General features: G+C 52.9%; 8 protein-coding genes across 8 annotated transcripts; 5 read left to right on the top strand and 3 right to left on the bottom strand.

Moving 5' to 3' along the window:
- Positions 1–2,058: 2,058 nt before the first annotated feature.
- On the bottom strand, positions 2,059–2,617 carry CCM_06166 (uncharacterized protein; the record flags this gene model as incomplete). The annotated part of the gene is made up of 4 exons (XM_006671307.1): positions 2,059–2,231; positions 2,304–2,337; positions 2,437–2,561; positions 2,599–2,617. 4 exons carry the CDS (start codon positions 2,615–2,617, stop codon positions 2,059–2,061), a joined length of 351 nt encoding a protein of 116 aa, XP_006671370.1.
- Positions 2,618–2,757: 140 nt separating this feature from the next.
- Positions 2,758–3,901, top strand: CCM_06167 (thioredoxin, putative; the record flags this gene model as incomplete). Its single annotated transcript, XM_006671308.1, has 3 exons — positions 2,758–2,912; positions 2,979–3,504; positions 3,563–3,901. 3 exons carry the CDS (start codon positions 2,758–2,760, stop codon positions 3,899–3,901), a joined length of 1,020 nt encoding a protein of 339 aa, XP_006671371.1.
- Positions 3,902–4,536: 635 nt separating this feature from the next.
- Positions 4,537–4,734, bottom strand: CCM_06168 (uncharacterized protein; the record flags this gene model as incomplete). Its single annotated transcript, XM_006671309.1, has 1 exon — positions 4,537–4,734. One exon carries the CDS (start codon positions 4,732–4,734, stop codon positions 4,537–4,539), a length of 198 nt encoding a protein of 65 aa, XP_006671372.1.
- A 222-nt stretch (positions 4,735–4,956) lies between these two features.
- CCM_06169 (DnaJ chaperone (Caj1)) lies at positions 4,957–5,780 on the top strand (the record flags this gene model as incomplete). The annotated part of the gene is made up of 3 exons (XM_006671310.1): positions 4,957–4,981; positions 5,041–5,101; positions 5,180–5,780. 3 exons carry the CDS (start codon positions 4,957–4,959, stop codon positions 5,778–5,780), a joined length of 687 nt encoding a protein of 228 aa, XP_006671373.1.
- A 380-nt stretch (positions 5,781–6,160) lies between these two features.
- On the bottom strand, positions 6,161–7,106 carry CCM_06170 (small nuclear ribonucleoprotein SmB, putative; the record flags this gene model as incomplete). The annotated part of the gene is made up of 4 exons (XM_006671311.1): positions 6,161–6,297; positions 6,352–6,787; positions 7,008–7,016; positions 7,083–7,106. The coding sequence occupies 4 exons, from the start codon at positions 7,104–7,106 to the stop codon at positions 6,161–6,163; spliced, it is 606 nt and encodes a 201-aa protein (XP_006671374.1).
- A 373-nt stretch (positions 7,107–7,479) lies between these two features.
- CCM_06171 (60S ribosomal protein L11) lies at positions 7,480–8,072 on the top strand (the record flags this gene model as incomplete). Its single annotated transcript, XM_006671312.1, has 2 exons — positions 7,480–7,624; positions 7,696–8,072. The coding sequence occupies 2 exons, from the start codon at positions 7,480–7,482 to the stop codon at positions 8,070–8,072; spliced, it is 522 nt and encodes a 173-aa protein (XP_006671375.1).
- Positions 8,073–9,897: 1,825 nt separating this feature from the next.
- On the top strand, positions 9,898–12,094 carry CCM_06172 (ATP synthase alpha chain; the record flags this gene model as incomplete). The annotated part of the gene is made up of 5 exons (XM_006671313.1): positions 9,898–9,969; positions 10,186–10,426; positions 10,523–10,704; positions 10,762–11,227; positions 11,310–12,094. 5 exons carry the CDS (start codon positions 9,898–9,900, stop codon positions 12,092–12,094), a joined length of 1,746 nt encoding a protein of 581 aa, XP_006671376.1.
- A 529-nt stretch (positions 12,095–12,623) lies between these two features.
- CCM_06173 (YjeF domain containing protein) lies at positions 12,624–13,837 on the top strand (the record flags this gene model as incomplete). Its single annotated transcript, XM_006671314.1, has 4 exons — positions 12,624–12,699; positions 12,777–12,874; positions 12,941–13,648; positions 13,706–13,837. The coding sequence occupies 4 exons, from the start codon at positions 12,624–12,626 to the stop codon at positions 13,835–13,837; spliced, it is 1,014 nt and encodes a 337-aa protein (XP_006671377.1).
- Between the last annotated feature and the right edge of the window lie 1,451 nt (positions 13,838–15,288).

Consider the following 15,288-nt stretch of genomic DNA (forward strand, 5'->3'; position numbering starts at 1 on the left):
GGCTCTCCTCCGTAGTAGCTGCTTCGTCTCTAAAAGCGTCGATTAGTATTTTTTTTACGAGGAGATGGCAACGAATCGCATACTGGCTCAGCACGGTAGGACCTGCGGCGCGGGGGCGGAACCCTACGGTCTTCTTCACTACTGTAGTACGGATCCATTGCCAGTGATGGCCTCAATGTCTGAAAAGGGGCTGGAATTTGGGCAAAGGCTCAGTTGTGTCCTGGTGGCCCCAAAGTGTGAGCGGGAGCGAGGGCCGGGCCGTTGGAAGAAAGGCTGCGAGGTTCTGTTCTGTACATACCTGCGGCTAGGCTTATTTAAGGTACTAGTGGCTCAGCCGCAGTGGCACGACGGTTGACAAAGGCTAACTAACTATGGTTTTTCCCTTGTGTCTAATATTAGTACTACTAATTCATACAAGTTCATTTATTTATTTTTTACTTTTATTTATGGAATTAGTACATCATATGACGAGTGACTACATTAGAAGCAACCATGTTGTTCAGAAATAGGTAATGGTTCAATTCGCTCTATAGAAAGTACATCGGGGGATGGCTCAATGCCAACTGACATCTATAATGGCAAAGTAAGATGCAAAACTATTACACCCAGTTTAACCCGAGAGCCATATCGCTGCGGCGGCAGCGACAGCGACCGCGCCAAAATGCCAGCGCCGTGCGTTGATGCAGCTTGGCCCAGGCGGCGCAGTCCTCGTCATTGGCTGTTCTGATGGCAAAGCTGACAATGGCGCGCCGGGCGCGTCGATCTGCACTGCCCGTCCTTGCCCGTCTGGCAGCTCGTCTTGTACCACGGGTGCAATTCCGGCCTGAATCATTTCTCATTCGCGACCTGGCAGCCGGGCAGAGCATACGTAAAGGACATCCACGATGCGGCCTTGCCTGGCTCAATTTTGGACGCGTTGGCCTGTGCATACCAGACACGACTGTAGTTGGCGTTTGCGAGGAGATAGGCGATGCCGTTGCCGCGTTGGCCGTTGTCAGTTAAAATCATCCAGCCCATTCTGGAATCCCGTGGAGCTGTTGCTCCGCGAGAAGGTATCGCTGACGTTGAAGCGTGTAGCTCACAGGGAGTGAGTTTGTGGTCAGCGAGATTGTGTTGGTGATGTCGTTGGCGCTGTACGCATCGCCCTGGCCATTGGCGAACAGGGCACGATTCTATCTTACCTGGCATCTGGCGTGACGACTGCCTGCGTAATAAGCAAGCAGCCGCCAGGACCGGGGCGAGAATGGTGGACTTCGTAATCGTTGGAATTCAACAGGCGTTCGGCAATACAGGCTCTTTCAACAGTTGAATGGAGGTGGGACGGGCAAGAGGGCATGTTGAATCGAGATGGGCTCTAACACAGGGACTCTAGGCTATTTGAGGTCTCCTGAGGGAAGTCATCCAGATAATGGACGTCATTCATACCATATAACTACTTTGTTTGCTAACTTCTGGCGTCTCAAGTCGCACAAGTTGTGATCACGGTGATGATCGCCGCCTTGCCACCATCAGGCCAAACCAGGAAGCCCATGTTCGCTGAAACGAACCCGCGCCGTCATCACCAACGTCTTGGGCAGCCAATCTTTGCTGAATGAGGTGTCCCGACTACGCGCCCGTGGCTAACGGAACACGAATGAACCACTTGCAAGGACTTTCCAGGGCAGCGGTAGGCTACTTCGGTTTAGTGAAAAGCCGTCGACTTCGAAGTCATGCTTTTGTTTTGTAATCGATAGATCTTCGGAGCTCCTCATGCTCAAGTTTGCACATTTCGGCTTCCTATCCGAGGACCGTTGTCGGTGCCAAGTCGGACGATCCAGTAAGATTTGAGTTGATTTGACATCCAGCCAATTTGTAAAATTATTTTCATATTTACTTTGCCAGTGACTCTTCCAAAGATACAAAAGATACAAGAGTATTCGATACGGGTCATGGGTATTGTCGACAAACAGACTGCTCTCTACTCAAGGTTGCGGTTGCTGTGCTGCTGCTGTTGATGCGTTGGGCGGCGATGCAATCGCTACGGCGAGCGCTGTGGCCTCGCTAGAGTTGGTTCACTAGCTACCACCTGATACTGTCCTGCTTGCCGTCGTTGACCTTTTGCAAGTCGCGATCCAAAGAACAAGTCGCAAACCCGTTCTGGAGTGCATCGTACATATACTCAAAAAAACAATCGGATGACATAACTACGAATGCAGTCTGGGGCAAAGCAGTCCTCCCATTCCCCGGGTCGTCTGCACTGATGTGGCTCTGCTGTAGAGATCTGGAGACGCCTGGTCAGCCCGTTCCTTCTTTGCATCATGCACCGTCCTCAGCAAGCAGCAGAGAATCGTGCAGGTGCTAAGGCGATCGACTGTCACAGAGTAAGACGAGAGTGCTCCCCATTAATTAGTAAAGGCCAGGTTCCGTAGGCTGGCCGCCGTGGCACTTTGAGCTTACATTTTTGTCGTGTGGAGCTTCACAAATGGTGCTTCCGCGCAGCGAGAAAACGAAGGTACAGGCACCCGAGGCGGCGTGACCGGACAGGTTGAAGTTAGCTTGCAGAAACGGATTTGCAAGTAGACCTGCGAGGTTGGAGTTAGGGGTGTTGTAATTTCGGACGCTGCGATTTCCTTTGCATGAGGCAAGCCAGGAACGGCTCCAACAAAACTAACGTCGCTAGCTGCCTCTTCTCCCAGGCACCTCTTTCAACGCCATCACCCCGCCACCATCCTCCCTAATCATCATACACTCTGCCTGCACTCTCACAAGGCCCTCACAATGAGCAAAACGATATCTATCAGCTCTTCGGAGCAGCTCGGCACAGTATTGCAGTCGACCCCGATCGTCATCGCCAACAGTAAGCCGCCCGCCGCTGTCACCCCGCCAGAACCGCTCTTGGTTGTGTACCGCGCTGGCCAGCGACCACCACCAACGTAATTTTGCCAATGCTAACCGTGCCGTCTGCCGTCTCTAGTATTTTCCAAGTCGTCCGTTAGCAGCATGCAATTCTCCAAAATATACGAATCCCTCTCCAACTCTCTTTCGCGCGCCGGCAAGATCTCGTTTGTCAAGATCGACTTTGAAGAAAATGGCGAGCTCGTCCAGAGCCACGGCGTCACCAAGCCCCCCGGCTTCCTCATCTTCCGCGACGGCAGGCTCAAGGATAGGACCCTCGGCACAAACCCCCTTGAGCTGAGAAAATTTGCTGAAAAGATTGCCGAGGAGAGCATAGCGCTCGAGGAATCGTCTGGCAACGCTGCCACGTCTGGCTGGAGGGGAGCACCGCTGCCTCGTGGGTACAACGACGTCACGGATCAGGTTGAAATCAGAGACTGCGAGGTCCTGAATGCCGATGACGAGGCCGGCACTGTCCGCACTCTGTTTGATACTCACGAGCCCAGCACCCTTCAAAAAGGCAAAGACACGGCCAGCGCAGACACCAAGGACTGGGTGCAGAGCGGTTCGGATGACCAACTACTTCTCTATATCCCCTTTCAATCTACCATTAAGCTGCATACAATCCAGGTGAGGAGTCACCCCCAGCAGCCCATGGCTAGAGCCGTTGTACTGATATTGTGCGCAGTTGACCTCATTGCCCTCGGCCGATGATGAGGGTGAGGTTTCGAGACCCCACGTTGTTCACCTGTTTATCAACCGCCCTCAGAACATGGACTTCGCCGAAGCCGACGACACTGAACCGACTCAGGTCATCAACCTCAGCCCCAGCGACTGGAATGACCAAGGTACTGTCAACATCCCCTTGCGCTTTGTCAAGTTCCAAAAGACCTCGACCGTCATTATATACGTGCAACAGGGCGATGGGGAGGCAGAGGCTGTTCGCTTGGACAGGGTCAAGCTGATCGGCGAGCCTGGCGCCAAACGGGAAATGGGCAACCTGCAGAAGGCTGGGGACGACGAGTGAAGTTTTGTGCAGGCTTTTTCGATTGTTCGAGAACCGACTGTCTGCCAGCTAACGGCGTTATGGAAATATTACATGATGCGTGCATGTGACGGGGCTAGCCTGTCGCGAGAGCGGTTGCTACGAGTTGGTCCAAAATTACACATGTATGGCCATGACTTGTCCGTAGTGCATCGTGACGGTATAATGGGTAAAGTCCTTCATCCGGGGCTTATCACGACGGAATGAAAGAGGACGGGGGTTTAGATATGTCCTGCCTCTCTACCGCGACATCTGTGGAATAGCACAAGACACCAGTTTGGTAGAGTGGCGGGCTGCAATTATATTTTCTCTGGGGCATAACTGACGCTCAATTTATCCATGGAATGGGATTCGAGCAACACGGAGAATATTTTCATGTTATGCCAGCCGCACGAAGAGAAAAAGAAGAAAAGGAAACGCAGTTTCGACGCGCCCAGAAGATTTTTATGGGTGGGTGTTAGCCCACATCCTGCTTAGTCATCCATTGTGATACAGGGTAGCAAGACCGCGCAAGGAGCTTCAACTTGCATCCTCGTGCGTGTGCGGGCCTTTGATTTTCGGGGGTTCTGTTTGGCACAGCTTCGTTATGGTATTCTTCTTGTTTTTACTGGTAGACTTTATAATGCTGACAGGTATGTAAGCTGGATGTCGCGTTGAGCCTTCATTGCTTGGGTCCTGCTTCCACAATAATCCAGCCTCAAAAGTGTGATAAATGGTACGGATAGAATGACAGGAACAACAAGAGATGAAGGCATGAAAAGCGACAAAAGGGGCATACTAGAGTTAAACTTACCTCGGACGTAGCAGCCTTTCATAGTTTCATCCTTCATTCACCGTAACCACTTAGACGTGCTGGGCAGCACTAGGCAGCCTGCGGCTAGATACTAGCCACATGCCGTCACAGCTTGCGCCACAGTGACGTCCACCAAACACCCTTCCCTTCAAGTCACAAAGAACTCTTGGAAATCAACGACCAGCGCAATTTCTCTCTATCACATCGCACACGAGACTAGAAATCACGACCTATACTTGCCAAAATGACGACTCCGCCCCCCGATTATTGTAAGTGTAGTGGTCGTCCCGCGCGCCACAGTCCGCAAGACTGACACGAGACTATCCAGATGCGATTCTAGAAGTCCCCGAAAATGCACCACTGGATCGAATCCGAGACGCATATAAAAGGTAAGCCCCCCCTCCCTCCCGGCCCCCACGAGCACCACTCCAAGACCAAGATCAGCTGCTGACGCGAATCCGCTTCAGAGCCGCGCTCAAGACGCACCCCGATCGCGTCCCCGACGGCTCGCCGGACCGGGCCGAGCGCACGCGCAAGTTCCAGCTCGTCAACGACGCCTACTACACGCTGTCGGACCCTTTGCGCCGGCGCGAGTACGATGCGCAGCGCAAAATCTTCAACCGCGCGCCGTCGAGCGATCCCTTTGCCGAGGCCGACGACGACGCCCCGCCCGGCTACTCGGCCGGCACCGGCCCGTACTCGTGGGCGTGGAACTTCTTCACCAAGGGCAACGGCGGCGGCGAGCGCGAGAGAACGGAGAATGCCCAGTTCCGCGACGTGTTTGAGGAGATGATGCGCGAGCAGGGCATGGCCGAGGACGGGTCGAACCGCCCCACGAACAAGTTTTGGAGCATCGTGGGAGGCGTCAGCGGCGGCGCGCTGGGATTCATTGTCGCCAACGTGCCTGGTTTGGTGGCCGGCGCCGTGGCGGGCAACCGACTCGGCGCGGTGCGGGATGCAAAGGGGAAGAGCGTCTTTGCCGTGTTTCAGGACCTTCCGCAGGACGACCGAACAAGGCTGCTCAGCCAGCTTGCAGCCAAGGTGTTTAGCCACGCGACTGGAATTTGAAAATGTCACATATCAGAACTTCCCGTGGTTTGGTAGACCGCACCGACATCATACAACTTGTCCTGTCTCAGTAGCTTAGTTATATAGAATTCAAACCCACGATATCTTTAATCGCATCATTCATACCGTGAACCAGAATGGGAAGACGAGCCATAGAACGTGCTCACTCGGAGGAAATAATACCAGGAACGTATGGAGTCGAGCACCATGACGTGAAAAGAAACAAAGTGTATTTTACCCCTGACACCATATTGAAATCTCATAAAACTCCCAGACCCATGTCTCCTGATCTACAGCGTAACCATGTTGCTCGTAGTAAAGGTATCATAAATCCAATCGCGGACCTCTGATCCTGCCTTGTGCCCATGCAATTATATTTCCTATCGTCGCGGACCGGGGTTGAAGCCAGGAGGGGCGCCACCGGGAGGAGGCTGGAAGCCATGAGGAGGGAAGCCACCAGGAGGGGCGCCCGGGAAACCGGCAGGCGGGGGAAATCCACCGGGGAACGGAGAGGGCCCTGCGTAGTTGTTAGACATGCGGTAAACAGCGTGTAGGCGCTTCGAATACGTACCGCCGCGACCAGCAAACCCAGGAGGGCCAGGAAATCCAGGAAGACCTGGAGGAGCACCGCCACCCATACCGAGGGCGGGACCCTGCAGAAAGTTAGCAACGGCGACTCGATTTGCGGTCTGGGAATGCGGCTGATTTCTTACAGCGAGGGAGGGAGCGGGCGCGCCTCTGCCGGCGGGCTTGGCAACACCAGGACCGGCGCTCAGAGCCGAGGCGATGCCGCCGGGTGCGCTCTTTCCTAGTCTTGCGCTGGGGTCTGCGGGAGGAGGGGATTCGACGGAAAGCGACACAATGTAGGCGCCGCGGACAATGGTGAGACCGAGTGTGCGCTTCTCTTCGGACTCGACGAGGCTGCCGCCGGCGCCAGGCGCGGATCTATCTTGGCGTCGCTTTACGCGTCGGAACTCTTCTGTATCTGCGAGAACAAGGTTCATGTGCTGCAGAAAAAGTTAGTAGAGGGACCACCAGAGTTCCAATGTGCCTGCAAATACCTTGTCGAAAGCGAGCATCTGACCCGTCATTGCTCGGCCGTCGTTCAAGGTCACCCGCATGCGCCAGTTAATCTAAGCTCTGATATTAGCTTCGTCCTCGTACACGGCCTCTGGTCATCGGGTCACGCAGCAGAATCACGTTGCGCCTGCTGGGAAGAGAACGTACATAACCGGCCTAGGCAGACGTGAAGTTAGCAGCTGCTCACGAGCGGTGGAGAGGTGGGGGGAGGTCTCGACATACCATCTTGCCTTGCTTGTTCGACATCTTGAAGGAGTTTGGCGAGAGCTTGCAAATGCAGCGTCTCAAGAGTGTCAAAAAATTGGTATATTTCGCGGAGCTGATACGCGACCGCGGGCAAACTTCAACACTTTCAAGCTTCTGAAGTTTAGGTATGGTCCAGAATTTGCGGAGCCTGATTGGAGAGGCTGCAAAAACGATACATCCGGCATGTACCTTGTACCCGTCCAGCCGATTTAGGCATAGCGCACCCCCACATTTCTCGGCCACAGATGAGGGCAGACAAACCCTCGAATTTTCCTGGCCTCACAAAATCTTTTGGCCTTCTCCACGCCCACTTTCAACCTCACGACAAAACACACTCAACAACCCGTCGACAATCCCCCCAAATACCGCAGCAATGGCGTCCGAGAAGACTGGCAACCCCATGCGGGAGCTCAAGATTCAGAAGCTTGTTCTGAACATTTGCGTCGGCGAGTCTGGTGACAGACTGACCCGTGCCGCCAAGGTGCTCGAGCAGTTGTCTGGTCAGACTCCTGTCTACAGTACGATTCCAATCCCGTCTCCCGCGCGCGCGGCGCAAGAGTGAAATTGAGTCTAACCTCGCGAACTACAGGCAAGGCCCGCTACACCGTCCGTACCTTTGGTATCCGCCGTAACGAAAAGATCTCGGTCCACGTCACCGTCCGTGGCCCCAAGGCCGAGGAGATTCTCGAGCGTGGCCTCAAGGTCAAGGAATACGAGCTCCGCAAGCGCAACTTCTCCGAGACTGGCAACTTTGGATTCGGTATCTCCGAGCACATTGATCTCGGCATCAAGTACGACCCCTCCATTGGTATCTACGGCATGGACTTCTACTGCTGCATGACCCGCCCTGGTGAGCGCGTCACCCGCCGCCGCCGCATGAAGTCTACCATCGGTTCTTCTCACCGCATCAAGCGCGACGAGACTGTCCGCTGGTTCAAGACCCGCTTCGACGGCATTGTCCGATAGACGCAGCAAAAATTCTCGGGGAAGGATTCTTTTACGGATTGTCATGGCGAATGCTTTTTTCAGGGATTCAATGAAAACGGAACGGAACAGGCGATAATGTATTTAAGCTACCTACGCATCAGCTCGACCAGCAATCTGAGTCGAGCTCGGCCTTAGAGACCGACCGGCGTCCCTGCCGGCTTTATATCTGCTTGCGAATGTGATGAACACATTTCCCTTGGCCTATCTTCTTTTCTCTGCTTCCTCATTGTGGTTGTAAGCGACTACAATGTCACGATTGTGCTTGGAAACGAGCGTAAGCAATCGGCTTCCCCCGGGACTCAAATGAACCCATGTTCTGTCGAACCGTAACGTACTTCTACATCCTTGATACTCTACCTAGAGACTATTATTCGCAGTATCTGTTAGTTTGGTCAAAGTGAATGGGAGCCTGCCAAGTTCAACAAGCTTCAGGATAGGAAACAAAGGCCAATCAATCAACGCACATTCGCTGCCAATCAATTCTGTGCAGCTTCATCGAATATCACAAGCGAGTCTCCAATTGCATCCACTCCGCTCTGAGTCGCTCCCTCGTCGCAGCGAATCGGCATGACTCTGTCCATGCGGGTCATCCCCCGGAATTGCAGCTCTCCCACTCTGGATCATAACATATGGGCAGAGATGTGCGGCGTGCAGAGAAGAAGTAGTCAATTTGCGAATATGAAAAACCTTATTTAAACCCAGATGGATTGATCATGTAAAAGTTTGCCATTCCGCCGACTGAGACACCTGACTGCTATTAACGGAAATGCCAGGGCGATAGAATAAACCGCCGATCCGTACGAATCAGTGCTACAATCCTCCTTCTGCGTATGGCTATCTTTACCACCTTACCATCTTCATGCTCTTGACCCCTCTATTTTATACTTACTCTTCCTTGCTTCCTTGTGAGCAAGGTACCTAGGTGGGTAGCACACGTGTAGCTTAAGTTTTGCGTAGGTACATAGGTACCTGTAAGCACCGTGGTGTAATATGGAAAGTGTGGTGTGATGGTCCATAGAGTTTGTGGTGTATGGAGTGTGTTGTGTTTAATAAAGCGATAGCGATGCAAAAAGGCACCGAGAAACGAGATTCAAATTAGCGACTGTTGTATGTAGTAAAGATTACAGTGGAACCAAAAGAAATCCCGTGCCGGCGCAGCCACGAGCATCACAGTGTAGCGTCTAAACTTCATTATGTTTTCAGGTGCAATTGCCGTTTATCTGGCTCGTGCTTCTATTCCTTGGTTATATATGTGTAAAAGAGGAATGCCTAACGTTAGAGAACGTAGTGGGCTACACCAGATGAATGAGCAACAGTAGGGGCCGTTTTTGAGCTTCATCGAAGCTTTACATGTTTTTCTTTTTTTTTTCCCGAAAGAAAGCAATACTATCAGCTTAAGCGAGCGTACTTCCATGGTGGACAATTTCCAGGCTGGGTCCTGACTTGTATGACTTTGTAGTCGGCTGGCCAGGATCTTGGCCAAGGATGTCTGTGTGGTAAGAATGTTGCCTCAGGATTGTCAGGCGGTGGTTCCGCTATCTGTTGAGTGGTAAAATGAGACCGGAGGAGGATTATCGTTGTCGCGGCAGCGGCTTTGTCGGGCAAAACCGCGCAGTTTCCCCTGATTGGGTGGCTTGCCAACAGCGCTCCACAGCCTCCCTCACAGACTCTGTTCTGTCCTCCCGAAAAACTCCATTCGCTCTCTCGCAAAGGCAGCACTGCATCTCACAATCTCCCCTCCCCCCAATTGCACATTGCTGCAATTGCTTCTTCTGCATTTCATACCCAAATCACCTGCATCAGCATGTTCCGCAACGCCCTCCGTCAGTCGACGCGTGCTGTCGGCGCCGTCAGTGCCGCCAGCCGAGTCTCCATCGTGAGTACCTCCTCAACCCCCGACTCGACCGAGCAAGCCATCGAATCCGACCCGAAACCGCACACTTCATCAGAAAAATGCTTCAGGGACCCAATTGGGTCGCTAGACCACCGGGATACTCGTGCGAAACATTTTTTCGAACTGCTTCGCCGGGTTTCGAGCTTCTACGAGATCACTGAGCTGGACCTTCGGCTAATTTGTTTTTTTCCCTACTAGCGAAATGCCGCACCCGCCATCACCTCTATCCAGGCCCGTACCTACGCCGAAGCCAAGGCCTCTTCCAGCGAGGTCTCGTCTATTCTCGAGCAACGTATTCGTGGTGTTCAGGAGGAGGCTAGCCTCGCTGAGACCGGCCGTGTTCTGTCTATCGGGTATGTAGAGGAAATTAAGCCCAGTGCACCAAGGAGTCGCGAGAGGCCCGACCAGCTCCAGCTGCACGGCACTGGTAACAACGACAGCAAGTGGCCACAACGTATACTAACCGGTTTTCAACAGTGATGGTATCGCCCGTGTCCACGGTTTGGCCAACGTCCAGGCTGAGGAGCTTGTTGAGTAAGCGACATCGTTAAACCCCTAAATGCTACGCTGATGAAAACTAACCAAACAATCAAAAGGTTCGCGTCTGGCGTCAAGGGTATGTGCATGAACCTCGAGGCCGGCCATGTCGGTGTTGTTTTGTTCGGTTCCGACCGTCTTGTCAAGGAGGGCGAGACTGTCAAGCGTACCGGCGAGATTGTGAGAACCTTTTACCAAGACAAAGATGAGAATTATAAATGCTGATGAATTTGCCAGGTGGATGTTCCTGTCGGTCCCGAAATGCTGGGTCGTGTTGTCGACGCTCTCGGCAACCCAATTGACGGCAAGGGTCCCATCAACACCAAGGAAAGACGTCGTGCTCAGGTCAAGGCCCCCGGTATTCTGCCTCGCAAGTCCGTCCACGAGCCCGTCCAGACCGGCATGAAGTCGATTGACGCCATGGTCCCCATTGGCCGTGGTCAGCGTGAGCTGATTATCGGCGATCGCCAGACTGGCAAGACCGCCGTCGGCCTGGACACCATTCTCAACCAGAAGCGCTGGAACGACGGCGCTGATGAGAAGAAGAAGCTCTACTGTGTCTACGTCGCTATCGGCCAGAAGCGTTCTACCGTTGCCCAGTTCGTCAAGACTCTTGAGGAGAACGACGCTATGAAGTACTCCGTCGTCGTCGCCGCAACTGCCTCCGAAGCTGCTCCGCTTCAGTACATTGCGCCTTTCACTGGTAAGCTTGTTACATCTCCTACGCACATGCACCTACGTTTCTGTTTGACTATTTAACACTCATACTAATGCACAATACCAAGGTGCTTCGATTGGCGAATGGTTCCTTCAGAATGGAAAGCACTCCCTTGTGATCTTCGACGATCTGTCGAAGCAGGCTGTTGCTTACCGTCAGATGTCCCTGCTCCTCCGTCGTCCTCCCGGACGTGAGGCTTACCCCGGTGACGTTTTCTACCTGCACTCTCGTCTGCTCGAGCGTGCTGCCAAGCTCAACGACAAGCACGGTGGCGGTTCCATGACTGCCCTGCCCATCATTGAGACCCAGGGTGGTGATGTCTCGGCCTATATTCCTACCAACGTCATTTCCATTACCGACGGCCAGATCTTCCTGGAGTCCGAGCTCTTCTACAAGGGTATCCGCCCCGCCATCAACGTCGGTCTCTCTGTCTCTCGTGTCGGTTCCGCTGCCCAGCTCAAGGCCATGAAGCAGGTCGCTGGTTCCCTGAAGCTGTACCTGGCCCAATACCGTGAGGTTGCTGCTTTCGCCCAGTTCGGTTCCGATCTGGATGCCGCCACCAAGCAGGTCCTGGCCCGTGGTGAGCGTCTCACCGAGCTTCTCAAGCAGAAGCAGTACTCGCCCATGGCCGTCAACGAGATGGTTCCTCTCATCTTTGCCGGTGTCAACGGTTACCTCGATACCGTCCCCGTCAACCGCATTCTGGAGTGGGAGGCCGACTACCTTACTCACCTGAAGACCAACGAGTCTGAGATCCTCGCCACCATTGACAAGGAGGGTGCCATCAGCAAGGAGCTCGAGGCCAAGTTGAAGGATGTCACCAAGTCCTTCATCCAGAGCTTCCTTAACTAAGCCATAATCCGGAGATGTTTTTGTGCAGATTAGAGATAGGGCTGTTGGGATGTTGCTGTCTATACCGAAATCTTTGTAGTCTTTGTTTCTCTCTAGCGGAGGAATAACCGAGGGGTTGCGCCTGACGGAGCGATGTAGGTGAAAAGAGGGAATTCGCCAGACGTGCCACCACTTGTAAAATAGAGCCCATAACTCAATTAACGCCCTCGATTCCTTTTGTTCTTACTAAATACTCTACCTAAAATTACCTTGGTTGCGGAGTCTTTTGTGGCGATTGCCTTAATTAGGCGTGCCACTCATACGGTACTTTTGGTGGCAAGTGGCTGGGGGCGGGGAGCACACCCTTCTCCAACAAACACCATCGCGAAAGCCGAGAAACCGCCACGATCGTTGGAAAGCATCGCTGAATACCCGAAAAGGCACCCGCTCTATTTTGAAAATACGACCCCAAACTTAAGACTGAGCCCGGAACCTGCATTCCGCACCGCTGACAAAGGAAGATATGCCGGATGCCATTTTGACTCTGAACATGTCCGCCACTACGACTGCTGCGCTCTCAAAAGTGAGGCGGATGATTCCGCCAATGCTAGAAAGCTTCCATAAAGGTGAGGACTTGATGGAATGCCTCGAGTATTAGTTTGCATGGCAGCTTTCGCTGATGGACCCGGGTGTCATTTTCTAGGTCAGCTCGGCCGAGTTGCTGTCCTTGGTGGCAGCCAGGACTATACAGGTGCGCCATACTTCTCGGCCATGGCCAGCGCAAGGCTTGGATGTGACATGGTATGCATTCTTCTTGAAGGAAAGTTGAGCTAGTTTGACTGTTTGCTAAAACCGGCGCACATATAGTCGCATGTGATATGCACGCCAGACGCTGGAGCTGTGATCAAGACATATTCTCCCAACTTGATGGTTCACCCTTTGATGCGACAGATGCCCCCCGAAATATCCGAATTAGATGCATCTGAATGGGCTGCCAGTGCGGAAAAGCTTGCAAGACCGATCATTGATATGCTTGCTCGCCTCCATGTTCTCGTCATCGGCCCCGGTCTCGGTCGCGATCCGCTCATGCACGATATTGTGGCACATGTTATTCGTGCGGCAAAAGAGAAGAAATTTCCAATCGTCCTTGATGCCGATGCCCTGCAGCTTGTTCAAAAAGATGTGAACCTCATTAAAGGCTACACGGAAGCAGTACTGACGCCTAATGTGGTCGAGTTCGATCGGCTATGGAAGGCAGTAGGCATCAATGAAAGCGGAGGCGAGAGTGAGACGAAGCGAGTGGAGGCTCTAGCCAGGGCTCTTGGAGGCGTCACGATTATACAGAAGGGCAAAAACGACTATATATCGAACGGAAGGGTCACGTCGACAGTTGATCTGGAGGGTGGCAAGAAGAGGAGTGGTGGCCAAGGTGATACGCTTACGGGGAGCGTTGCAACGTTTCTTGCATGGAGAAGAGCATATATTGACCAGCTTTGGAGGGATCCAGAGACACCTCGACTGGGAGAGGAGGAAATGATTGGGCTGGCCGCATTTGGAGGAAGTGCAATCACAAGAGTGAGTAGCTAAACCGCCATACTAAAGCCTGGGACAGTCATCTTGCTGACTGTATAGGAATGCTCTCGAATTGCATTTTTGAAACGTGGGAGGAGTCTCCAAGCGAGCGATCTTACGGACGAGATTCACAACGCCTTCATGAGTCTTTTTGGCGAGGTCGATGGAGATGACGGCTCTTCCAAGCTTTAAGTCTACAAGGTTCGCCAATCTTGTGGTATTGGCTCAGTATGCAACAGTGTTCGAACCATTTCATCTGGATAACACTTCATACACCTTCTTCGTGTTATGCAAAGCAATGACTCGCCTTCTCACGCCTGCAAGGCAAAGATTTGTCTGCCGCGTGTTGTGACGGCAAGCATCAATCTGTATGGTATACTGGATTAATCTATTCATTGTCGGCTCTTCAATTTTCAATTGGGTTGTCTACGATGGTCTTACGATCAGACCACCATACCATTCGAGACATTAACCTACCTGCATAACCGAATTGCGACTGACGTGCATATGGTGTCATGCAAGCATGATCCGCGGCCAACTCTTTTCCAAATACCGAAGTGGTCCGTAGCTGGGTGAGTCTGGCGACATGCAGGTCCAAGACCATTGAAGACGGTGACAGTATTACGGACGCCACTTTCTCTTGTGATTCAGCCTCACCGGTGCAGAAAAAGAGTCATTTCCCCCGCAGCTGAGCGTTATTATTGGAAAACAGTATTCATACCACAAGACAGACTCAATTACCGGCATGTTAAGCACTCTGCATCAGAGGTCCAAGACAAAAGGCGAGGCTTGCAGGAAGAATTCACCAACAGGATGGCGAAGCGGTACCTGAGCAAGGATGCCGGCTGGGCGGCGATGACGCGCCTTCCTGCATGGGTTGTGCAGCGCTGAATGCAAGCCTCTCCCGCTCTGCCGTGCTGGATCAGGCATTATGCAGGTCCTCGGCCAACGAGAGAAGCTGGAGGGAAGGTGCGCAGCTCGGCAGGGTACCAAGGCCTTGTAATGGAACTGAAACTTGCATCGAATTGCTTTCATGTGCTATATTCTTTCTGTCCCTCTGACGAAATTTCTTCGCTTCGTTTATGACTGGATTGGACAACCCTGTCTATGCATGTCGGGCACATATCAGCCTACTGGTATGTCACACGCATCTGCGCAGGAGCCACAAGTGCATGCTCACCGGCTGTTGTTTGGGATGATGAGGCGTCGGATATCATAGCCGAAAAGGTCTCTTTGATCATGCAGAACTCTTTCTCAACGGATAGGCTATACGCTGGCATGACAGGACAAGACCAAAAAAAGCACACTTCGGTAAGCTGTATCGGCAAATCAGTGACGCGCCTGTTGACTGCCAAGCGGTGAAGGAGAAATATTGCTGGTAGTTGCTTTTCCCTTGGGGAGTACACGTGTAGTCTTATTTTTTATGAGCCGGTCCGGAGGGCGATGCGGCTCGCCGCCAATGTGCCTGACTATCAAAGTATTTCTCCGCAATTGACAAACTTCTTGGCGCCGGGCCAGTTTGCGAAGCACAGAGCAGCCACTTACGACGCGGCACGATGGCCTCCCGCCACCAAGAACTGGATCTTGTGCGAAGCGGTGCCTGCCCGGATGGTGGTACGGCACGACGTGAACACGCGCTCCGC

Source organism: Cordyceps militaris (assembly GCF_000225605.1).
Source record: "Cordyceps militaris CM01 unplaced genomic scaffold CCM_S00004, whole genome shotgun sequence".
NCBI classification, from domain to species: Eukaryota; Fungi; Ascomycota; class Sordariomycetes; order Hypocreales; family Cordycipitaceae; genus Cordyceps; species Cordyceps militaris.